General features: G+C 36.2%; 1 protein-coding gene across 2 annotated transcripts in view; it reads right to left on the bottom strand.

The window, feature by feature from the left end:
* RP1 (RP1 axonemal microtubule associated) overlaps positions 1-26983 on the bottom strand; it is a 301394-nt gene that overhangs the window by 264348 nt on the left and 10063 nt on the right. Inside the window, exon 4 of one of the 2 annotated variants that reach the window (XM_045861450.1) lies at positions 20078-26485. The exons of the other annotated variant lie outside the window; for it this stretch is intronic. Coding sequence (XP_045717406.1) covers positions 20955-26485 — 5531 coding nt within the window. The 3' untranslated portion in view covers positions 20078-20954. Of the gene's footprint in view, positions 1-20077; positions 26486-26983 lie in introns of those variants that run through there. 2 annotated transcript variants of the gene reach the window in all.

The following is a 26983-nucleotide window of genomic DNA, read 5'->3' as shown; positions in this document are numbered from 1 at the left end:
CCTCCCTCGCCAGCTCTGGAGGGGTCTGGGAGAGGGGACAGGAGGCAGAGCTAAGGCAAGCTTCAATCACAGCCTGGATCCTATCAGGCCACAGACTGGTTTGGGACCGTGGCCAAGGCATTGGGGGCCCCAGATGTAGGAGACCCCAGTCTTCACCCGCCCAACAAAGATCAACAATTACATAATTAAATATCCATGAGCAAAAACAGCTCTGGAAGAGCTCAGAAGTACACTTATGAAATTTCAGCAATAAAGTGAAACAAAATAACTGAGAATAACCACACAAAAAGGGAAAGAAGAACAGCTTCATTTGCACTGCATCATTTCATTATTTAGACCAGACCAGCTCAGCACCAAGAGGGAACTCCAAGCTCAAAAGAGTTGCCTTCAATGGGAATGGGAAAGTTAGATGAGCAAACAGCTTCCCCAGCCTTTTAGAACACCACGTAAACTTCAGTTTCATCCCACACAGAGACTGGCAAAGCTGAGTCATATAGAAATGGCTAGGGACAATGAAGAAGAGCAGTAATTCTCTGTGTAAACCACACAGCAGGAACAACCATGGTTCCAAGTGATGAGGCTGCAGAGTACCTCCAGCAGCTTACACCACTGAAAAAACAATAGTTGGCACAGTTGCCACAATCCATCTGCAAATTTCACCAGTTATTACCCTATAGGTGGTCACACTCAAAGACTCCAGCCATAGGATCCCCATGTCCCAACTGAAAGCTGGGATCAACACTAGCAGTTCATGCTAGTCTCTGAGGATGCTCAAGTACAAGATGCCAGCCTAGATCCCTGAAGATAACTTTCACCATTGTGTTCCTTCAGGGCCAGTACCTCCAGCTGTGTATATGCTCTCTGCCTAACACATTACCAGCCTCTACTGCCATGTGTGTGCCCATGGTGAGATCCAGTAGCCATGGAAAGGTACACTAACAGCCAAGTTCCCCACAGATACTTATAGGTCCAAATTCAGCCCTATTTCCACTCACTATCTTGTGCCACTAAGTTCACCTGTAAGCTCACCAACCAACTGTGCATCTGAATGTTACCAACCCAACCTTCATCACTGATCTCCACTGCTGCACACATGCCTGTGAGAAGACACGCAGCCACTGGGGTGCACACCAACAGATAGAATTCCACTGCTATTTGTGGGACTGATCCCAGCTGCATCTTTTATCATCCCACTGAACCACTTTCTGTAAGCCACTCTAGCTGTACAACTGCATGCTCCCAGCCTGACTCCTCACACTGGTCTGCATTGCCATATACCCATGGTCAGACCCAGTATCCATGTTAGTGCATGCCAACTGCCAAGGCCCCTGCCCCCAGGTGCCTGTGTACCTGAAGTTGACCCTGATCCTTGCTTATTGCATGAACCTCATCACTGTGTGTGTGCTTACAACCAGTCCCTGCTACTACACAGGCACTTACAGCTGGTCACCACAGCCAAGTGTATGCACACCATCAGCTCCAACCACCACAGCTGCATGATCTTTAGGCACTAAATATAGCATCACTACTGGATATATCAACAGCCCTTGAAGCCTCTGAAGACTTCCTACAATGCTATTGATGTTGTGGGCCCCAGCAGCCTGAGCCCCAGTAGCCTGAGCCCCAGTAGCCTGCGCCAATGAGTCATTATGGCCCACCAGACTCAGAACTGCAACACATCCCCCAAATTGGCACCCTGTACCACTATACCTGAAGTCACAACATGCTCCATCTTGCCTCTACCCATAGATAAACAACTTTCCTTAACAAAGTCAGTTCATAGAGTCTGGAAGAGGGTACTGCTTCTTCAAAAACACAGATGCCTATGCAAGACTACAGGAATCATGAAGAAAAGGGATGAATTCACCAAGGTAACAGTAAACTTCCACTAACTAACCCTAAAGTAATGAAGATATAAGACTTGCCTGAGAAAGAATTTAAAATAATTGTTCTAAAGATGCTCAGGGAACTGCAAAAGAACATAGATAAACAAATTAACAAAATCAAGAAATCAGTACAAGAACAAAATGAGAGGCTCAAAAAAGTGATAGACAACAAATAAAAAACAAATCAAAAGAAATTTTGCAGCTGAAAAACAAAATGTGTGGGAGAATTTCAACAGCAGACTTGGTAAAGCAGCAAAAAGAATCATTGAGCTTGAGCATGAAGAGACACCATTTTAAAAATGGAATGAAGAAAACCTATGGGACTTACGGAATAGCATTAAGAAATATATACACTGGAGTCCCAGAATGAAAAGGGAGGGATAAGGGGTTAGTAAGCTTATTTTAAAAACAAGGACTGAAAACTTCTAAAACCTAGGGAGAGATTTGGACAACCAAATTTCTCATGAAACTAATTAGTCACCCCCAAATTTCTATCCTAAACAATCTTCTCCAAAACACATCATGATAAAACAGACTAAAATCAAAGACAAAGAGAAATTTTTAAAGTGATCAGAAAGTATTTCTTCTGTACAAAGGAATTGTTGTAAGGCTATTCAATAGAAATCTTAAAGGCCAGGAGAAAATGGGTTCATACATTAAAAGTGATTGAAGAAAAAAAAAACTACCAACTATGAATACTTTATCCAGCAAAGTTGTTTCTCAGAAATGAAAGCAAGATAAAGACTTTTCCAAACAAACAAAAGCTGAGAGAATTCACCACAAGTAAACCTGCTTCCCAAGAAATTCAAGTTATTTAAGATGAAATTTAAGTACACTAGTAACATGAAAACATACAACACACAGGTAAGATAAGTATATAGTCAGATACATAATACTTTATGCCATAATATGATGGTGTATTAACCATTTAACTATTATAATGGCTAAAGAACAAAAGTATTAAAATAGCTGTAACAATTTTTTAATGAACACAAAAAATATAAATTGTGATATCAAAAACAGAAAATGGGGAAGAGTACAGGGAAATAGTATTGTATGTAGTAAAAGTGGTAATTAGCTCAAAATAGACTAACAGTATAAGATGTTCCAGATAAGCTCAGGTAACATAAAAGGAAAACCTACAGTAAACACACACAAAATAAAAAGAAAGAAATCAAAGCATACCACTACAGGAAATCATCAAGTCCAATGGAAGAGAGCAAAATAGTAAGAAAGGACCTAAAAAATATCCAGCACACAATAAGATGTCATTGGTAAGCCCCAAGCTACCAGAATTACAATAAATATAAATGGACTGGATTCTCCTATTAAAAGTTAACGTGTCTCAATTGATAAAGTAAAGAAAATACAACAATACAATTCCTATAAGAGACTTAGTGCAGCATGAAAGATACATGTAGGCTCAAAGTAAAGGGATGAAAAAAGATACTTGTGCAAATGAAAACCAAGAGGGTAGACTCAACTGTGCTTATATAAAACAAAATAAACCTTCAGTCAAAAACAGTCTCAAGGGACAAAGCGGGTCATTACGTGATGATAAAGGAAGAGGTGAATTCACCAAAAAGATATAACAATTGTGAATATATATACAACCAGCTTAAAGAACATAAATATAACAAGCAAATACTAACAGATCTGAAGGGAGAAATAAACAACACCACAAAAATAGTATGGGACTTCAATATCCAACTTTCAACAAAAGATAGATCATCCAGGCAGAAAATCAATAGGGAAACATTGACTTGAGTACATTTTAGATCACATAAACCTAACAACCCTTTACAAAACGTTCTATCCAACAGCAGCAGAATACATATTCCTTTCAGGTGCACAGGGAACAGTCTCCAGAATATTCCTATGTCAGGGCAGTAAACAAGTCTCAATAAATCTAAAAGACTAAAAGCATACCAAGATCTTTTATTTTTTCCAATCATATGAAATAAAACTACAAATCTATAACAGGAGTAAAACTGGAAAATTCACAGATATGTGAAAATTAAACAACACATTTACTATGAACCAGTGGATCAAAGATAGAACCAAAAAGTAAATAAAAAATATATTGAGAAAAATGGTGATACAACAATAAAACCACAATATATCAAAACTTATGGGATGGAGCAAAAGCAATTCTACAAGGAACATTTATACTAAATAAAAAAAAAACAACCTTACTTTACACCTCAAGGAAAGAAAAAGAAGGAAAAATTAAGCCCAAAAGTAGCATAAGGAATGAGATAAGAAATAGGAGAATAAAAATAAATGATATGAGACTAAAATGACAATAGAAAATATCAACATAACTAATAGTTTTTAAAATATATTTTACTGATTATGCTATTACAGTTGTCCCATTCCCCCCCTCCTTAATTCCCCTCCACCTGGTACACCCCTTCCACCCACATTCCCCCCCTTTAGTTCATGTCCATGGGTCATACATACAAGTACTTTGGCTTTTACAATTCCTATACTATTTTTAACTGCCCCCCGTCTATTTTCTACCTACCATTTATGTTACTTAGTCTCTGTACCATTTCCTGTTCTCTCACCTTCCCACTCCCCCACTGATAACCCTCCATGTGACCTCCATTTCTGTGATTCTGTTCCCTTTCTAACTGTTTGCTTAGTTTGTTTTCATTTTTAGGTTCAGTTATTAATAACTGTGAGTTTGTTGTCATTTTATTGTTCATATATTTTTAAAGATTTTATTTATTTATTTTTAGAGAGGGAAGGGAGGGAGAAAGAGAGAGAGAGAGAAAAATCAATGTGTAGTTGCTGGGGGCCATGGCCTGCAACCCAGGCATGTGCCCTGACTGGGAATCGAACCTGCGATGCTTTGGTTTGCAGCCCATGCTCAATCCACTGAGCTACGCCAGCCAGGTATTGTTCATATTTTTTATCTTCTTTTTCTTAGATAAGTCCCTTTAACATTTCATATAATAAAGGCTTGGTGATGATGAACTCCTTTAACTTGACCTTATCTGAGAAGCACTTTATCCGCCCTTCCATTCTAAATGATAGCTTTGCTGGATAAAATAATATCAGAAGTAGGTCCTTGCCTTTCATGACTTTGAATAATTCTTTTCACCCCCTTCATTCCTGCAAGATTTCTTTTGAGAAATCAGCTGATAGTCTCATGGGCACTCCTTTGTACGTAACTGTCTCCTTTTCTTTTGTTGCTTTTAAGATTCTCTCCTTCTCTTTTATCTTGGGTAATATAATTATAATGCGCCTTGGTGTCCAAGTTCTTGGTGTCCAAGGTTCCTCCTTGGGTCCAACTTCTTTGGGACTCTCTGAGCTCCCTGGACTTCCTGAAAATCTATTTCCTTTGCCAGATTGGGGAAGTTCTCCATTATTTATTCAAATAAGTTTTCAATTTCTTGCTCTTCTTCTTCTCCTCCTGACACCCCTATGATTTGGATATTGGAACATTTAGAGTTATCCTGTAGGTTCCTAAACCTCTCCTCATTGTTTTGGATTCTTCTTTCTTCATTCTGTTCTGATTGAATGTTTTTTTCCTTCTGCTTCAAACCATTGATTTAGTCCTGGTTTCCTTCCTGTCATTCTTGGTTCCCTGTACATTTTCCTTTATTTCACTTTTCATAGTCTTCATATTTTCCTCTATTTGGTGACCATATTCAACCAATTCTGTGAGAATCCTGATTACCAGTGTTTTGAACTCTGCATCTGATAGGTTGGCCATCTCTTTGTCACTTAGTTGTATTTTTTTCTGGAGCTTTGATTTGTTTTTTTATTCAAGCCATTTTTTTTTGTCTTGGTGCACCTGTTACATAGTAAGGGGCAGAACCTTAGGTGTTCACCAGGGTGCAGCAACCCATGTCACTGCGTTGTGACATTGTAGTGGAGGAGTCCAAGAGGGAACAGTGCTGCTTTCTCCTCTCTCTGCCAGTTTTTAGTCATTTCCCCCACTCCCCACAATCAAATTGAGTCCTTCTGGTGCTGATTCCCAGGTGGGCGTGTTTATGTACATTCTAGGACTTTGTGGGTCTCTCCAGCGAACTCTCCCATGAGGCTGGGAGTTTCTCCCACTGCCACCTCAACCCCCACAGGTGTTTTCAATCAGAGAGTTTGAGGCTTTATTTTCCAGTCCTGAAACCCTGGGTCTGTCTTGCTCTCTAGTTGTTCCTCCCAGTTTATGTGCATGTGAATGTGAGACCACCTGGGCCACAAGCTGCTGCCTCACCTGGTCCTCCAGCTGCTTCCTTGCAGTAAGTCCTCTCCACCCAGCCGCCTGCTGGTCTCTGCCCCACCTACCAGCCTGAATAAACATTTCTTCCTTAACTCCTTGGTTGTTGGACCTCCATATAGTTCAATCTTCTGTCAGTTCTGGTTGTTTATTATTTTTAAATTTGTTGCCATCCTTCTTTCAGTTGTGTGAGGAGGCACAGTGTGTCTACCTACTCCTCCATCTTGGCTGGAAGTCCTGTTAGCTAATAGTTTTTTAAAAGATATAATTAACAAATTTTTAGCTAGACTCACCAACAGAGAGAGAGAGAGAGAGAGAGAGAGAGAGAGAGAGAGAGAGAGAGAGACAGAGAGGAAAACTCAAATGAATAAAATTATAAATAGAAGATGAGAAATTACAACTGACAGCACAAAAATACAAAGTATCATAAGAAACTACTCTGAGTAATAATATGCCAACAAATTAGACAATGTCTAGAAACTTACTACTAACCAAGTCTGAATCATGAAGAAAGATAAATTCTGAACAGACTAAGAACACATAAGGAGATTGAATCAGTAATCCAAACCTCCCAACAGAGAAAAATCCAGGACTGTATAGTTCCAGGAGCCAGCCCAGCTCTGCTGTCTGACACAGTCACAGAGGGAGCCCCGTGTCCGCACAGCAGACATGGCGGGGGAAACTACCTGGCACTCCTCTGCTTAATCACTATATTACTACCCATGCTTAAAGTCTATGTGATTTACCATGGAACCAAGACAAATGGCAATTCCACAGAAGAAATACAGTTCTTCGGAAGTAAGCAAGAAAATGACAGCTCATTGGAGAGTGACTCCCCACCAGAGTGTCCTCCTAAGTGGGTTAGGAAGTTGAAAGAATGGGAATGGAAAAGACTCCTGGGATTACTTCCTACAAAAGCCCCTATACCCACCCTTATTACACAATTCCTTAAAACTAGGGCACTGGGAACTAGAAGTAGATTCAAAAAGCACATTTGGTCAGCACTGTACCAGTATCCACGGTCTGTTCCCCCTCTAACTCCTAGGCCCACTGATCCCCCTTTACCCTATACTGGAATCTGTCATAAAGGGACACGATGGGTAAATATAAATGGATATTGGAAAGATTACTATACACTCCCCTTCTATGAGACACTTAAGCAATCAGGGACCCCATGGTGTTTATTGTCTAAAAAAGTGAGACATCAAAGATGGAAACAAATAATAAAAATGCATCAACACCAAGGTAGATGGCAGGCAGCCAAATGGAATGAGCAAAACAAAGATTATTACTTGCATAGAAAGACAGGGTTCTGGCGCTGAAGTGAGAAGTGAGAGACAGGTACTAACCACATTGACCACGAAAGCCTTCTGCATGGCCTTTGCCAATGAGCTAAAACAATCCTGTACCCATCTATGTGCCCAACTTGCAGCTTTAGAATATATAGATTAAAATTAAGTTAAGCTTTTTAAAAAAAAGACTTTATTCACCCATCTTTAGAGAGGGAAGGGAGGGAGAAAGAGAGAAACATCATTTGCAGCTGCTGGGGGCCATGGCCCGCAACCCAGGCATGTGCCCTGACTGGGAATCGAACCTGTGATGCTTTGGTTCACAGCCCATGCTCAATCCACTGAGCTACGCCAGCCAGGGCTCTAAATTAAGCTTTAAGAAATTAAGGCGTTATATAAAGTGGTAAAATGTGTTACTAATCTATTAATTGCAAAGACTAGGAACTAAAAGCTTGCACAATAATATGCAATGAACAGCTACACCCTATTATGTCTGTGTCATATTTTCTGCAGAACAATGACAAAGCAAATATGTCCTAAGAACCGCATTTTGATTGCTTTTACATATGCCACATGTACACACCCAAATGTATGAAAATAAAGAACTCAAGAGCCCAGCAGAGATGCCTGGCTGTTGAGCTTGAAACTGCACCTCTCGTGTCGTTCCTCCGACGATGCCGTCCCTCCATTGGGAATCCCTGGACCTGCTGGAGCTGGACTCCAGCAGTATGGTTTCATTAATCTACCAAACATTTAAAGAATTAATGTCAATCCTTCTCACTTTCTTCCGGAAAACTTGAAGAGGAGAAAAAACTCCCAGACTCATTTTACTAGGTCAGCATTACCCTGTACCAAAGACAGTTTAAGACACAATAAGAAAACTATAGGCCAATATCTCTGATGAATACAGATATAAAAATTCTCAACAAAATCCTAGCACACCACATTCAAAACATATTTAAAAGATCACATTGGATTTATCTCTGAGATATAAGAATGTTTCAAATTGGATTTATCTCTGAGATATAAGAATGTTTCAATATATATAAATCAATAAATTTGATACACCATATTAATGTAATGTAAGACAAAAGTAATATGATCATCTCCATAGATGCAGAAAAAAGCACTAGATAGAATTCAGCATTCTTTTATGATAAAAACTCTCCAAGTGGATATACAGAAAACATAATCTCAACATAATGAAGGCTTTATATGACAAACCCACAGCTAAGATTCTACTTAATAGGTAAATGGTTGATAGTTTTCCCTGTAAGATCAGAGACAAGACAGGGGAGCTCAAAATCACACCCCTATTCAACATATTATTTGAAGTCCCAGCCTGAGTAATTAGACCCAAAAATAGGCATACAAATCAGAAAAGAAGAAACAAAATTGTCCCTTTTTTCATATGATATGATTATACATATAGAAAATTCTAAAGTCTCACAAAAAATTGTTGGAACTAGTAAAGAAATTCAGTAAAACTGAAGGATACAGAATCAACATACAAAAATCAGTTGAGTTTCTATACTCTAACAGTTAACTATCTGAAAAAAATGAAGAATACAATTCCATTTACAGCAGCATCAGAAACTACAAAATATTTAGGAATAAATTTAAAAAATGAAAGATCTATATACTGATAAGTATATATCAGTATATATCACTATGGTGCATCAAATTTATAAGATCTTTTATACTGATAAAATTAAAGAAAACACAAATAAATGAAAAGATATCCCATGTTCATGGATCAGAAGAGTTAATATTATTAAAATATCTCTGGAACCCACTGATTTTTCAGCTGAAACTTTGCAGGCCAAAGGAATTGGCACAAAATATTCAAAGCGATGAAAAGTAAAGACATAAAACTAAAATTACTCAGGAAAGCTACAGATAAAGAGTTTCCCAGACAAGAAAAAGCTGAAGGAGCTCATCACCACCAAACTGGTATTACATGAAATGTTAAAGGTTCTTCTTAAGAAGAAGAAAAAGAAAAAAATCTAAATTATGAATAACAAAATGGCAATAAATACATATTTATCAACAATTACTTTAAATGCAAATGGGTTAAATGCTTCAAGCAAAAGACATACACTGGCTGAATGGACAACAAAACAAGATCCTTAAATATGCTGACTCACTTCAGATCAAAAGACACACATGGACACAGACAATAATGTGGTGAAGGCCAGGGTGGGTGGGTGCTAGGTAGAACTGAGCAAAGGGGGATAGATAGGGGATATCTGTAATAGTGTCAACAAGTTTTTAAAAAGACACACCCAGTAAAAGGATGGAAAATATTTCATAAATGTAAACAAACAAACAAAATGTCTGTTTGGGTAACAATAATTATACCACACAAAATAGACTTTAAAACAAAGGCTATAACAAGAGACAATGAAGGACCCAACAATTCTACTTCTGGGTATTTGCCAGAAGAAACTCAAAACATTAAATCAAAAAGACATTTGCATCCATATGTTCATTGAAGCATTATTTTCAATAGCCAAGATATGGAAGCAATCTAAGTGTTGATCAATAGATGAATGGATAAAAGGAAATTGTAATATGTACAATAAAATATGACTCAGCCATAAAAAAGAATGAAATCTTGCCATCTGCAGCAACATGGGTAAACCTAAAGGGTACCCTGTTGAGTGAAGTAGGTCAGCAAAAATCAAAAAGCATATGATTTCACTTATATATCAAATCTCAAAAATAAAATAAATGAACAAGCAGACCAGAAACAGAGTTACAGATACAGAGAACATTTTGAGGGTTGCCAGATGGAAGGTAAGTTGGGAGAATGGGTGACAATGGTGAAGGGATTAAGAAGTATGAATTTGTTACAGATTAGTCATGGGGATGTAAAGTACAGCATAAGGAATATAGTCAATAATACTATAATAACTATGTATGATATCAGATAGGTACTAGATTTATGGGGGTAATCACTTAGTAAATTATATAAATATCAAATCACTAGGTTGTACACCTGAAACTGTACATATTGTACATCAACTATAATTGACAAATAAAAATAATTCTTAAAATAGGAAAAATGTCCCTGTTACAAAAAGTAATCTATAGATTCAAGCAATTCTTATCAGAATTCTGATGGCATTTTTCACAGAAATAGAAGAGATGATCCTAAAATTCATATGGAAACACTAAAGACCCCAAATAGCCCAAGTGATCTTGAGAAACAACAAAGTTGAAGGTGTCATGCTTCCTTATTCTATTATGTGTGTGTGTGTATGTCTATATAATATATATGTTTGTGTATATATGCATACACACACACACAAACATATATACATACTATATTACAAAGCTATAGTAATGAAAAGAATGTGGTCCTCTGGTTGGAGTGGCTTAGTGGATTGAACTCTGGCCTGTGAACCCAAAGGTTGCTGGTTTGATTCCCAGTCAGGGCACATGCCTGGGTTGGGAGCCATGTCCCTAGTTGGGAACATTTGAGAGTCAATTGATCAATGTTTCTTGATTTCTCCCTCTCTTCCCCTCTCTCTAAAAAAAATCTTAAAAATAAAAGACTATGGTACTGACATGAAAACAGATACATATACCAATGAAACAGAATCAAGAGCCAAAATCAACCCAAATATTTATGGTCAACTAATATTTGATAAGGGAGTCAAAATACTCAATGGACATAGGATAGTCTCTTTAATACATGGTGCTGAGAAACTGGATATCAAAATGCAAAAACAAAAAAATAAAAAGAAATTGGACTCTCATACCATTCACAAAAACTAACTTGAAATGCATTAAGGACTTAAATATAAGATGTAAAACATAAAATTACACAAAGAAAACATGGTTTTCAAGTGGTCTTGGAAATGATTTTTTTAAACATATAATACCAAAATCTCAAACAACAAAAGCAAAAATCAATATCATACTAAACACATTTGCAAAAAAATTTTAGTAAGTTTAAAAATCAACAAAATAAAAAGGCAACCTACAGAATAGGAAAAATATTTGTAAACTCTATGTCTGATAAGGGGTTTACTTACAAAATACATAAAGAACTTGTACAACTTAGTAGCAAATACAAGCAAACAATCCAATGTTTGAAAATGGTCAGAAGCACATAAACATTTTTTTCCAAAAATAACATACAAATGGCCAAGAAGTACATGAAAATGTGTTTGACATCACTAGTTATCATGGAAATACAAAAAGAAAAAGAAAAAAACTCATGGACAACAGTGTGGTGGTTGCAGGGGTTGAGGGTGGTGGGTAAAGGTGGAACAGGGTGTGGGGAAAATACATGGTAATGGAAAAAAATACACTAAAAATGAACTATAAAAACTAAAAAAGTACAATGAGATATCACCTCACACCTGTTAGAATGTCTTATTATCAAAAAGACAGGAGATATGAAATGCTGGCGAGGATGTGGAGAAAATGAAGCCTGGTGCACTATTGGTAGAAATGTAAGTTGGTAGTGCCACTATAAAGTTCCTCAAAAAATTAAAAATAGAACTACATCATGTGTGTAGCAATCCCATTTTTTATTTTTTAAGATTTTATTTGTTTATTTTTAGAGAGGGAGGAAAAAAAGGAGGAAGAGAGGGAAAGAAACATCAATGTGTGGTTGCCTCTCATGTGCCCCCTATTGGGGGCCTGGCCTGCAGCCCAGGCATGTGCCCTGACTAGAAGTCAAATCAGTGACCCTTTGGTTCACAGGCCCATACTCAGTCCACTGAGCTAAACCAGCCAAGGTACAATCCCATTTCTGAGTATGTATACAAAGGAGATGAAGGCATTGTCTCAGAGATATCTGCACTCCCATGTTGCTCATTCCAGCATTGGTCACAATATCTAAAACATGAAACAACCCAAGTGTTCATCAATAAATAAAGAAAATGTGATATATACATATTTATATTTATACATATATGAATTCAGAATATATATGGAATTTATATTGAATGTATTATGAGATACTAATCAGCCACAAAAAGGAAATCCTACCATTTGTGACAACCTGGGTAAACCTTGAGAATATTATGCTAAGTGAGATAAGCCAGACAAATAAAGATAGAAGATCTCACTTATAGGTGGAATCTAAAACTTCCTAACTTACAGAGACAGAGTGTATAGTAGTGGTTACCAGGGATTGAGGGGTAGGTGTTGTGAGGGAAATGCTGGTCAAAGGATAAACCTTTCAGTTATAAAATAAATAAGTTTTGAAATCTTCTGTACAGCATATTCAACTATAGTTAATATTACATTGTATACTTGAAAGTAGTTATTAAAGTACGTTGTTATGTTCTAACCATAAAAACAAAACAGTAATTGTATGAGGTGAAAGATGGGTTAATTAACCATTGCAGCAAACATTTTCTAGTATATACTGTATTAAATGACCACCTGTACACCTTATTTACACAATGTTTCATGCCATTTATATCTCAATAAAGCTAGGGAGAAAAAATAGTCTTACAAAAGGTAACATCTATTCTCAAGAAAGGATGTAAATGATGTTTATATTCTATCAACTTTTGTTGTTGGTATTATGGTAATCTCTGTATATCAATTAGAATGTAAAAATTGATAAAGTATTGGAAATATGTATGCACAGAAAAGGTTGATGTGTATTCCCTTTAGGAAGAATTCTAATTGTTAAAAGCCATCACTATATATTGCATTTAAGATATATGCTGGGTATTGTTTACTGCTTAGTTCCAGAACTACAGAATGAACAGATCTGCCTAAAACATTTTAAAAATATTCTCTTTATTCTTTTAGAGAGATGGGAAGGAGAAAGAAAGAGAAGGAGAGAAACAGAGATACATTAGAGGACCTGAACTGCAACCCAGGCATGTGTCCTGCCTGGGAATCAAACCAGCAACCTTTCAGTTTGCAGGATGGCACTCAATTCACTAAGCCACACCAGCCAGCACTGAACAGATCTGCTTTAAACCATCAAGTATACCAAGAATTTTTTTATTTAGTTTTCAAAAATGTTCCAGTCATAAGTTGGTTGTAACTTGGGAATATTTTCTTAAAAATTTATCATGTACATCATTGGAAAATAAGGTATTTGTATGGAAAAATTATAAAACACCTTGAAATGGACCAAAAAAATTAGTGAAATGCCTTATCCAGTGGGTGCAGTGACTATCTGCTTTTTATTATGTTATCTTACAATCCTGTAAAATTTTAAAAATAAAAATAATGTAAATTATTCTTGTTCATAGAAATATAAATTTGTTGTGTCCCATGGAATGCAATTAATTATTGTCCTGGACAAACCCATATTCATTTCAGCATTTTTTTCTACTTTTGTGTGATACCTTAAATTCTCCTTTGATGCCACTCTAATATTACTGGTTCCCTAGTTAATTAATGAGTTAAATAAAGTATTTGGCATATGTTCATATTACCATGTTTTGCTGTGTGTCATGCGCACCCATGTTTTTGGCCCAAACTTTCAGGAAAAATCTTTTGTTTTAATTTCTTAATTCAATTATTTATTTATTTATATTTAGAAACAAAACCAATTATAGTATTCCAGGGCATTATTTTGCATATGGATATTGTTATTGCTTTCTACGGTTACACTTTTAACACATAAGTGAGTCACACTTGTAACACATAGAGTTACACTTTTAGTGTATAATAACAGATAACATTATTGCTTTCTAGAGTCAAACTTTTAATAAAAGAATTAAAAACATTTATATAGATATGGAATTAGTGCTACCCATGTAATAATGTGCATCCTTATGTTTCCCTCAAAAATTTGGGCAAAAAAAAGGGCACATTATACAGAGTAAAATATGCATATCCTGTATGGAAAAAGTATCCTACTCTGGATTAAAATAATTTTGATTTACTAGGCTACCCTTGGCAGTTACAAAATTCCATTTAGCCTCAATAAATAAGGAATAAAAAGGTTTTCTTTATGTTTTCAAAGTAGATCTGTATGCAGCATGTAAATAAAACTCGTGGCTATCTGTCAGGATGAAATACAGGAGATATTGCAGGTTCAGGTTCAGACTACCACAATACAATGAATTATAATAAAGAGAGTCACAAAATGTTTTTGGCTTTCCAGTGTATATAACATTTATGTTTGTAGTATACTTTAGTCTATGAAGTGCATAGAAGTATTATGTCTTTAAAAAAGAAAACAATGTACTTACCTTAATTGGAAAATACCTTATTGCTAAAAAAGGCTAACCTGTTACCTGAGCTTGTTGGAAAAATGGCACTGATAGACAAACCTTCAACTGGTATAAAATGTACCCTTGAGGCATAATAAAATGTATGTCTGTAGAGATGGAACTAAATGTGTTTCTTTCTTGGCTCCCATAAGTCTCAGTATCCTTGAACTGTATTACAGATACTATTACCCATCTAAGAGACTTATTGTGAGGACTAGGACAGTATGCATATATTTATGAGCATATATATATATATATATATATATATATATATATATGGCACCTAGCATAATTTTGACACCAGGCAGGACTAAAAATATTAGTCAGCTTTACCTTTATAAAGAGGGTCACAGGAATAAATGTTGAAATTATATTTCTTTTATACATGTTAGCACCCATGAGAGCTAAATAATTCTTGACTAGGCAAACATCAACTTTTTAAAAAGCATATCAAAGACATTAGAACCAATGGCTTATTTTATTCTTTTTTCTTAACTTACTGATTTGAAAAAAAGAGAAACATTGATTTGTTGTTCCACTTTGTTATGCAAAGAGCCTAGGGAGGTCTGAAAATACCTCAGCATATTGTTTGTTAATTCCAAGGAAATTAACCCTAAGGAGTGGCTGTGAAAGACCAGCAGTGAAGTTTACCACCACACTGGTGGCTGCCTGCCAACTGGTGAAGTTTTCTGCCAAGTCCCATCTAGCTTGCAAACAAGACACACTGAAGGGAGCTGGCCAGTAAAATTACTGCCATGGGTGGGGAGGGGAGGCTGGCTGGTCAAGCTTCTGCAACCCCAACTTTCCCAGTACAAGATTATATAGAGTACAGGAAACAAAGCAAACAGAGCATAGGACGAGGGAAGGGGTTGGACATGCTGCTGCTAGCTCTGAGATCAAAATGCAAGTTGTTTTTCTGCAGATGTTTCCATTCCAGGCTCATATCTACAAGCAGTTTCTTCCCTGACCTAGGCATTGGCCAGGCTCCCAAGATCTTACAGTCTGCTGGCAGATGGCCCTCACTATATTCCCACAGGGTTAGAAGGGGAGTTTGAGGTTGGGAAGGGGCCCATGTTCCATATATCATATACAATTATTTATGCATTCATTTGGTTGATTCTTGTATGTGCCCTGACCAGGGGCTGAACCTGCAAACTTGGTATATCAATGCTCCAACAAACTGTGTCACCTGGCCAGGGCCCACTAATGACTTGAAAAAATAGCTACAATATATTCAGCATTTTGTGGCAAGTTCTGTGCTAAGAGCTTTACAATCATTTGCTCAAGTGACTCCCCCTACAGGAATCTTACAAAGGTAGGTTCTTATAAAAGCTTTAAAGTGTCAACCCTATTTTACAGATAAAGAAACTAACAAAGTGAGCACTTCAAACATGGAGTTGGGTCAAAACTCAGTTTAACCTTGAAAATGGGACACTTTGCCTTACCAAAAGGTTAAGGAGGTAAAATACCTGAAAGGTTCATGTAAAACTAACCCCTATCCACTGATCCAATGACTCCAACTTCGGTTCAACTTAAATTAGGTTTATTGGTTGCTCCGACTATTCCCAAATACAGTTTTCCTTGAAATCAACTCTGATGATTCTTAATAGCTGGCATTTTTCTTTGTATTCCTTTTACTTTTGAACTCTAACTCATTGCTATTAACAGCATATTTCTGTGGAAGAAAAGGGGCCACATACTAAACCTGACAAGCTCAGGGGAGGTCTGTGTGGTGGTCTCACAAACTCAGAGACCTAATGCAACCACATAGGATGGTCTCAAATTAAAACTTTCTAACTAAAAGTACTTTATGGAGAGTAGTCCATGTCCTAGGCTGGTATTTTTCCCTAACAAACATCAATCTTTCTTAACTGAGTCTGTCTGTTGTCTCTTTGAATTTATGATAACATACCTTTGGGATATCAAATTTCCTTTCTCCAGACCCCTCAAAGCACAGGCACTGTGCCAGGGGGAGACCACAAATCCCCTCATTGTTATTGTTATCATGTTAGTTGTTGACTATTAACTATCCTGTACTCACCTGTGTAAAAATATCTGTCAGTTTACTTTTTATCCAATCCCAGAGGTTCTCCACACCCTGCCCCCTGCCCAGTTTGTTTCTCCTGCCTCCCTAATGTATCACCAATGGACTTCTTGTAACCCTCTTTCTTATGCATTTTCTTTGATTGTAATGTATAAAATAAGGTGGTAAAATGCCATTCTCCAGAGAATTTCTCAGCCCATTGAGATTTTGCTTTCCAACAATTGTCAGTTTGGCTCAAATAAACTCACAGACATTCTCTATAGATTTGAGTGTTTTTTATATTGACATTTCCTATAATTCTTAATATCGCTATACGTTCTAGGTTAAAGAGTTAGAGATGCCTCACAAATAGGTCCTCTGGCTTCTCTAAGCAGAAACAAACAGCCCAGTGACTCTCCTAATGCCTGAGGCACTGCCTTCAATCCTGTCAGCCTCCTTCTGAGAGTGCTTGAGCTTCTGGCAACACGTAGCACAGCTGGCACCTGGTGGGCAAGAGCAATTATTGCGCCACTTCACTTTAGGAACCAAGACCCTGAAATCAAGTGTACTCCGCTGAACACGATAAATAGGCTAGAATCCCTTTCTCAGGCACTTCATCTTTAAAACAAAGCCAGGCTGAACATTCTTAAATTTCCTCTAATGTTTTATTTAGCCTTCTAAATTTCAGTACCACAAGATTTTTTTAATGCAATCATTGTGAAAATTAAAAAAAAAACAGCTTTAGAATGTTTAAAAGAAAAAAAAATCTCCTACAAACATTTTTAAAGGTGATTAAATTATTGCTTCATAAAATACAAGAAACTAAATCTATCAACATCTTTGCATATTCTTCTACATGTATGATGGATCTAAAGTTAACAAGACATAATAAGGAAAAAACATTCAAAAGTACTTCTTGTCCATTCAACACACATTTACTAGGTGCTTACCATGTCCCAAGAAATATGGTAAATCTGGAATATAACCATAAAATGTGGTTGGAATTCAATACATATGAACATTGTTTGTTTTAAACAAAAAAGTACATTATGGTCATCACTCCTAATTTCTTTTTCCCAATATCATCTGGACCACCTAGGGCACTGTATGATGTAGTATTACTAAAAACTATATGCTACCACATCAAATTTCCTAAAATCTCTTGCTTGTTATGAATGACTTACTCAATCTTCTTGCTACAACTATCATGTTCTTTTATATCAAAAATAGTATCCTTGTCTCTCAGCCCTAGGAAGAAAATGCCACATAATTTTGTAAAAATTTTATTCATTCTTCCTCATGTAAAAAATAAAGATGTAGTACAAATAGCACTGATTTTTAAAAATGAATTACTGGGGTCTAACCTGGAAATGATGATGCCTACTGTGCATCCTGACAAAAGTACTCTGGCTCCCTGCTTCTATATTGTCTCATCTGCAAAAAAAGGTGGTAATAAAATCAACACCATATTTATAAGGACATATTACATATGATAAATCTATAATACTACTATAGTAGACACAAAATTAATGTTAACTCCCCTCCCCTGTCTATTATTTCTCCAAAATTTTAGTGCTTTCATTTCACCAAAAGTATGCATTTTTTTAGAGAATTTTTAAAAAGATTTTATTTATTTATTTTTAGAGAGGGAAGGGAGGGAGAAAAAGAGAGCAAAACATCAATGTGCAGTTGCTGGGGGCTGTGACCTGCAACCCAGGCATGTACCCTGACTGGGAATCGAACCTGCAATACTTTGGTTCGCAGCCCATGCTCAATCCACTGAGCTACACCAGCCAGGGCAAAAGTATGCATTTCTCATCACAGAGGCTTACATAACAACTTTCATGTTTCAATTAGAAGAATGTATCACTTAGTGTAGAAGTATCATTCTGTGAAGAAGCAGTCTTCACCTGGAGAAATAAATAGCAAGTCATAGTATTTTAAAGCTTATTTATTTATTTTAGAAAGAAGAAACATCAATGTGAGGAAAACAGTGGTCTATTGCCTGTCAATCCGTTGCCTCTCTTATGCACCTGAGCTGGGACAGAACCTGTAAGCCAGGCATGCCCCCAACCAAGAGTTGAACTGACGACCTTTCACCTAGTGGGATGCCCAACCAACTGAGCCACAATGGTCAGCGCATAACACATAATTTTTTATGGATTTATGACTCATGCAAATTTGAAACCAATGGTATTCTTTACAAAATTACCTTTTAGTTCCTCAATATCAAATTTGTTATTTTAGCACTTCCACGTGTGGCTCCAAAAAAAAAAAAAACATTGATCATGCTGTAATACTTTGAGTCAGTTCCAGACAAAAGACATGGACTTCAACATTTTTTAAGATGCATTTCTATACCTTCATATAATAAGGAAGAGGAAGGAATCTTAAAAAGGCTCCCTGGATAAGTCCCAGGCAAAATACCACAGTATTCGAAACAGACAATTGATGGCTTATAGTCTAATTGAATTTATTCTCCTGAGCAACATGTTTTTATTTATATATAATTATTTTTTGTGTTAATGCAGGTTAACATAAAAGGAAATTTATTGGGTTCTCTTCATAGTAGCACTTTTTCAACTATGAAAAATTTCAAGTCACCTCTTTTCCAAGTTAAATCATTCCATTAAAAAGCTTCTATACCACTAAAAACAACATTGGCAAAATAAGGGAACCAACTGTATGGGAAAACATATTTGACAATGATACCTTGGACAAGGGTTTGATGTCCAAAATATATAAAGAACTCACACAACTTCACTCCAGGGAGACAAGCAACCCAATTAAAAAATGGGCAAATACTTCTCCAAGGAGGACATACAGAGGGCACAGAGACATATGAAAGGATGCTCAGCATCACCATCCATCAGAGAGATCCATGATGAGATACTATTTCACACCAGTCAGAATGGCCATCATAAACAAATCAACAAACAGCAAGTGCTGGCAATGATGAGAAACAAAGGGAACCCTAGTACTCTGTTGGTGGAAATGCAGACTGGTGAAGTCATTGGGAAAACAGTATGGAATTTCCTTTAAAAAATGAGTAGAACTGCCTTTTGACATGGCAATTGCACTGCTGGGATTATACCCTAAGAATTCTGAAACACCAATTGAAAAGAACCTATGCACGCCTAGGTTCATAGAAGCACAATTTACAATACCCAAGTGCTGGAAGCAACCTAAGTGTCCTTCAGTAAATGAATGGATCAAAAAAACTATGGTACATTAACACAGTGGAATACTATGCAGAAGAAAGAAAGAAGGAGCACCTATCCTTCATGACAGCATGGTTGGGGAGGGGGATAATGGGGTTAAGAAGGGGAAGGGTCATCAAGGGACATATGAAAAAGGACCCATGGACAAAGGCAACGGAGTGGGGGAGGACTGAATGTGGAAGGTGGGGGTGGGCAGGTCAGGGGAGAGTAATGGAAGAAAAATGGGAACAACTGTAACTGAACAACAATAAAAAATTTAAAACAATAAATCATTCCAGCTTCTTTAACTTTCTTCACAAAGTATGACTTAAATATTTTTTCATTTTATGAACTATTTGGGTTTCTTGTCATTTTACTAATACTTAAAATATTATAATTCCCAGGCAAAGTACTGGAGAGGCAGCTTAGTAGTAGAGTGTATTTTTTTCTAATTGTGAAGAAAAATGGTGAATCCTGTACCATGGAAATGCTATTCTAAGGAAAACTAAATCCAACACATTTGGCACAAAAAACTTAAGAGACTGGTGTGGAGATCATACCTTTATCAAATCAGTAAAGTTAATAATTGAAGTGCTGTTGAGGCTATGTCTCATCTATTCAATCACCAACACATTCAATATACATTTTGCAGTGAGTTGACAGAATAAAATAAATAAAGGATAAAGAAAAAAGATATAATTTCTGTATTTAGGGCATTTATAGCAACCTAGAAGAAAAGTTATACATTATCAGAAAAAATACACAGAAACTTCCAAAATAATGGAACAGAAAACTGAGTCTATAATTGTTGGAAAATGAGGAACGGAGGAATAATGAAAGTCAGATTGGATTATCAAAGGACAAGATTTCTAGGGAACTCGTTTTAAAAAACATAGAAAATTCTCAGAGGTTATCTAGTCAATATCCATCCCACATGTTTCATCTTATTATAAAGAAAAAAATGAATGATGAAGAAAAGTTGTGATATTGATATTATAAAATCTTCCTGTTCATCACTGCTTGCAAAATCAGTTAAATTTAATTGGTTTTTCTCTTCCCAAATGAAAATATTCTCATCCTCAAAAACATAAAATATTTTTACTACATTTCTGTTGTTGATATTTCAGGGTGTCTCAACTTGGCAAACTAGGCAGCCTTGAGCTAGCATTTTAAATGAGAAATAATAGTTGATATTTTCTTGTATTACTTGGTTCAGATTTGTCCTTGAGCTCTGAAAGCTGTTGTTTAATAAATTGTTATTCTCATCAACTGCTTCAAACATTTCACTTGTCTGATTGCTGGGGTCTTGAGTATTTGCATTTACATCACCCACTACTAACAAAGATGTGTGCAAGAAATTTGCACAAAACCTTTTCTTTAAATATAATTGAAATTTCTTTACATTATCTTCTTTCTCTAAGTCCAAGAAATTGGTTCTTTTTGATTTTTTTCTTTTACCCATCAAGTCAAATGTGCTTTTGAAATAAAGTTGATTGAATATATCACTAATGGCATTATCAATAAATGCCTTTTGACTACTTGCCTTATTCTTATCTTTGAACGTGTTCATGTTTTTGTTTGACTCTAGTAAATAGGGGTGTATTTTCATCCATAAGTGGAGTTTCAAGGAATTTTCAATATCAGAACCTTTGCAATATGCAAATCCTCGTTCTTTCTCATTTATAGGTTGGATAATAACTGTTAATATTGGGCAATGTTGACCACAAATAGCATAGAGTTTATCCAAAGAGTCTCCTCCCTCAAGTGCACCATGAACACTGTTATTTCCAGGCAATGGTTGATTTTTAATAGTATCATCAGAGACAGGATGGACTTTGTTGGGAGTAGTTGTAAAGACATGAGTGACAGATGTGCATATTCTTTCTGATCTATGATTACCATTATCCTCTGTATAATGATTTGGTATTCTCTCTTTGGGGTAAGTTTTATTCTGAACATCTAACAAATCCTCATGAAAAGGCTTGGAGTCACTACAGTGAGGCATGTTAAAATAATTGCATTTCAGTTCAAGAGGTTGAGTCAGTTCCTCCAATTCTGAAGAGGATAGTTCAGCCATATTAGGACCTGGGGCCAAATTTCCAAAATGTGAATAGAGTACCTCATTACTATTATTATCAAGTAGACTATCCACTGATGTAGTGTCTGCATTGCCACACCTGTCAGAATTTTCAGGAGATGATACTCTTAGCATATGATTTTCTTTCAGGAGCCATTTGCCCTTGTCAATCAGTACTCCTTCCTCTATGTCCTTGAGGATTTTCTTATGGCCATTTTGTTTGTTACTATAGTCTACAATGTTTCTCCCATGATAATTGGCCCTCACGTTATCAAAGTCACATTTATCTTGCCTTTCCTCCTGAAATTTCTGCCACTTAGATGAAGTACTAGATACCTGTTCAGGTGAGCAAAATAACTGACCTTCAGAATCATAAAGACCTGCTTTTCTAGCACACAGAAATTCCATAGAATTGTAAGGACAAACCTGAGGTCTGTTTGAAGACCCGGGGAAAAAAGATGGTTTAACAATCTCTGCTTTACCGTAAAGTTTTTCTATTGTTCTTTTAACAAATCCTTTATTGTATTCTTTCTCTTGAGCAATCTCCTCACCACTGTCATTAGGGCCATCACTGGATATTTTATGTGGCTGATCTTTCTTACTGTCATGTCTATAGTCTGAACAATCAGAAGTCACGGGTCTCTTGAAGCAGTTTTTAAAATCAAGAGAGGACTCTGAACAACTTCCAATTTCTATATTTTTCACCTTCATTTTTACTCTCATTTCAGTTTGTCTTTCATTGAGCTCCTTTTTGATATTTTGCTTAGAATCACAGCAAAACAATAAAGATGGTGGTGTTGTCAACCTCCTACTGATTGTCTCACAAATTACACCATTCCTTCTTTCTTTTTCTGTAATGTCCCTTCTAGAGACTTCTATCAATTCCAAATTTTTACTAGCCTCTAACTCTTTTTGGATCAATTCTTCAGTGACTTGCTCTCCTACGTTTAGCTTTGTATTAGAGATATCAATGTCTTGCTTTTCTAATTCTTCAAAAGATTCCAATTCTGAAATGTGTCTTTCACTTGATGTTATACTGTTGGTTATTGAGCCTGGTTCTTCAGAAATCTTTGATTCCTGATCAAAGGATACATATGCATTTTTATCCTGAAATTTCTTTAACGAACAATTTTTAAATTCAATTAGAGCACTATGCTGCTTATCAAATTCTGGTTCAGTTGCATTTAGGAAATAGTCACAGTGGCTTAAATTGCTATTCTGGTGTGACACCAACACATCAAAGCCATGTTCATACTCAGGGTCTGCCAAAGTATTTCGGTCTTTCTGAACATCATTAACTATTTCTAACTCTTCAGTCAATTCCAGATTATCAGTATATGTGATTTTGTTGGAATTTAAGAAGTCATTGGTATTGCAGAATTTGATGGGAATGTAGACCCCATCACCTGGGCAAGCTGTCTCATAAGTACAGTTATCTTCATGTGCCTTATGGGAAGACACAGCATCAGTAAGTGAACAGAAATCTCCTATAAAACAAGCCTGATTTATAGAGGTCTGATCCATGGTACAGCCATCACTGTGGGAAAAAATGTTACTGAGGTTACAAGTCTCTTTTGGAGGATAAATCTTACTCACAATGCACATCTCACATGGACAGCAAGTCACTTCTGTAACACAAACTTCAGGAGTACAGCCCTCACTGGCACTTAAAGAGATTTTCTCTGTTTTTTCATTTTCAATGTACTTAGTAACTCTCTGAATGTTGGGTGTGGAACAATTTGCAGTAAGACCTGTTGGAACCACATCTTGTCCTTTTTCAGTGAGTCCAAAGGGATTTGTAGTTGACTCCACTAAACTGGAAACAGCAGCCTTCAAGTCATCAGCTTTCTCTGTGATGGCAATGTGCTTTAGAACCTCCAACAGAGCAAGTAGTTCTGAAGTTCTGTTGGTAGTCTCATGATCATTGCCTTGACTGAAGCTATTCATACTTCCCTTTAGGTTTAGCACCAGGAGCCAAGCTAGAAGGACATTAGTGGATGAATTACATATTCGGGAATGGAAAGGAATATCTACAAGTGAACCTGGCATTTGAACAACACCATTCTGAATCTTGTGAATACTGGGAACAAAAGCTTGTAGTTGGCGAAGCAACAGGACTAGTAACAGGTCTTTTGGAGTGGCCTCTTCAGTTGGATCTACTTGGATGGCAGCCTCTACACTTTGCCTTTTTGTGGATAGGTGTATTTCTTGGCAAACAAAGCTTGGTAAACAAGGTCTTGACTTTTCAACAGATACTTCACTTTTAGTATCATGGTCATCAATAGCTGACAGTGACAAAGGACAACATTCATGCAGCGAAAGCAAACAAGCATCATTCAGAGATTCAACCTGGCTCCTGTGGAGATCTTTGGTAAGTTCTTCACTGTTGTTATCTTTGTCGAAAGATTTATCTACCTCTTTACCTAGATTATTTCCTGTCACAGTGGCATTTTTAGTTCTGTGCTTACTACTTTCCATGACAAAATTATTTCCTTTTTCAGGATTTATATGGTAATTATTTCCTGGTAAATCATTGTTACAATTTACCATACTCTTTTCTTTTTTGCATATTGGTGTGGATTGTTTAAGTGGCAAAGCTGAATGTGGATTTATGTTCTGCAACCATCTATGTGCATAATGTTGAACTGAATGATGGGTAATACCCTCAGGAAAAACAGCTTTTTTCAAAGAAGGTAAGTGACTTGCTCGTGTTGTAACACGTTGTTTACTAAAAATAGTTCCTGATTTTAACTTATTCTCTATTTGTTTTTTCTGGCTTTTTAGAGTTATTTGTGAATTATTAAATTTTGAAACTAAACTCTTTTTTTCCATTCTTCTCAAATGCCATGATGCTATTCCCGCTTGAGTCTGGGGTCCATAAAAAGCACTGGTGTTTTGATCAAGAAAGTTAAACACATGAAATAAATTTTTATTTTCAAAAGTATTTTTGCAATATCTGAATTCATTACGGGGAAATGCTTTATCTCCTTGACCAATTTCTTTTTTTACAGGGCCTCCTAAGCTAACTTTGTTTAGTGGTCTGATTTTTCTTTTAGTTAAAAGTCCTTGAACCTTAGAATCTTGAATGGTTTTTAATTTATTTATTTGGAAAATTTTGGAATTCTCAGAACTGAGATTACTTTTGGAACAAAAATAATTTGTTTCAATTACCATACCACTTGCATGGAGATCTTCCTCACAAAGTAGCACTCCTTTAACTGGACTGTGTGAATCCTGAAATATGGTTTTCTGTGCAATTCTACTTTTTGTGTTTATGTTCTTACTCTTATAAGGGATTTGTTTAGTTGTAATCTCTCCATCTTGATGCCTATAATTTATCATTTGGTGTTGTGACTTTGTCTTCTTTTTTCTGGCAACAGATGATGCAATCTGCTTTTCAATTTCTGGAAATTTTGACAAACTGCACTGAGCAAATTCATTAATTTGTCTATCAATTCTTCTGATGACAGGAGAAGATCCTGCTGAAGCTGGAGTCTCAGAAAGAGTTTTATCAGTTCCAGAATTACTTGAAGAATGAGTTGCATCTGCTGAAATAGGATGGAACCTATCATTGGTGTGACCACAATTTCTTAAGTTCTTGATACCAGTTTTGTTGTCTGGTGTTACACTATCAACTATACCTTTTTCTACAGTTAAGTTTCCTGGTATAGTGCATGACAAGCCATTATTATGGGACGTCTCAAACACCTTCTGACTTGTAATTTCTACAACACCAGCACTTACTGCACTTGACTTGGGTTTTCTGCTTTCCTTTTTTCTTTCTAAAGATGACTCCATCTGCTCATTGTTATCTATCCAAACAAATACTGGTTTGTTAGATACTGATGACATTTTACTACAAGAATGTGTAAACATGTGATACTCAGATTTGTTTTCCCCATCTGTCCTTTCTTCACCATAGGTAAATTGTCCAATCATTTTCTCTTGAACTTCAGTTTCAGATACTAAGGTCACACTCCCTATCACAGATTTCTTTTGTCTCCCTCTCCTTGGTCCAGGTGTGGGGGGCCTATAAAAATGATCTTCTTGACCCTGAGTTCCCTGAACAGCACTTGTGTCTATAGCAGCATTCTTCCTACTAGAAGAAGTTTCAGCCCCTCGATTTGTCATTTGAGTGTTTGTTTCCTCTGCCAAACTGTGCTCTTGGTTATTGTCATTCTCCAGGGGTAAGACATCAGCAGAAAATGAACATGCATCAATCTTTTTACCAGATGACAGATCTGTTCTTCCTGGAAAACTGCTTATCTCACTGTCTTCATCATTATTAGAAAGATCAGCTTTACTGACATTGGTTGTCCATTTCATGGTTTCCTCTTCTTTTATCTTGAATCGAACTTTCATCTCAACTGTCACAGTGCCATCTTGATTAAAAATAATTGATTTCTCAATATCATCTTCAGAAGGATATGTCAATAAATTCTGAGAATCCTTTTTTTCTAAAGCCAAGTTCTTTTCAGGAGCAAAGGAACAGTTTGCATAGTGATCATTATTATGCATTTTGTCAGAAGAAGCAGAATAAATCTGGAACCTTGGACTTGAAAGCATATGTGTACTCACTTTCAAGATGTTATGAGTAAAAGATGCCCCACATCAAATATAACGTGGAAGATAGAGAAGTTATATATACATATATCCAATAGAAAAGGCAGCAAAAAAGAAAACAGTGAAATAATTAGTATAAAAATACCATTATTTTGTAAATTTCATAGTAAAATGACATTAATGTTTTTCACTTCTATGTATTCATTAGTTTTTTTTTAATTCACTGTAATATCTGGTACATTTCTACAAACTATTCTTCAAAAAAGACTTATAAATCTAATTCAATGAGGAGATTTACAGAATTTTAATTCTGTATTGAATAAGGCCATTTAAAAAACAAAAGTATAAAGCAAAAATTGTTGAGGATTCTACCAAAAATAGATTTGTGCAGGGTTTAGTTTTGTTGTTGATTTCCTTTACCAGTATTGAAATTCAAGTCTAACCAAATACTGCTCACTTATTCAAACAAAGCACATAATAATTTACAGTGGTATTTATTTTCCTTTTTGCAC

The sequence above is a fragment of the Phyllostomus hastatus genome, unplaced genomic scaffold, assembly GCF_019186645.2.
Source record: "Phyllostomus hastatus isolate PE091 unplaced genomic scaffold, TTU_PhHast_1.1 phas_scaffold_21, whole genome shotgun sequence".
Classification (NCBI taxonomy): domain Eukaryota; kingdom Metazoa; phylum Chordata; class Mammalia; order Chiroptera; family Phyllostomidae; genus Phyllostomus; species Phyllostomus hastatus.
The sequence above is the reverse complement of the archived record's forward strand: the minus strand, read 5'-3'. Positions and strand labels throughout refer to the sequence as shown.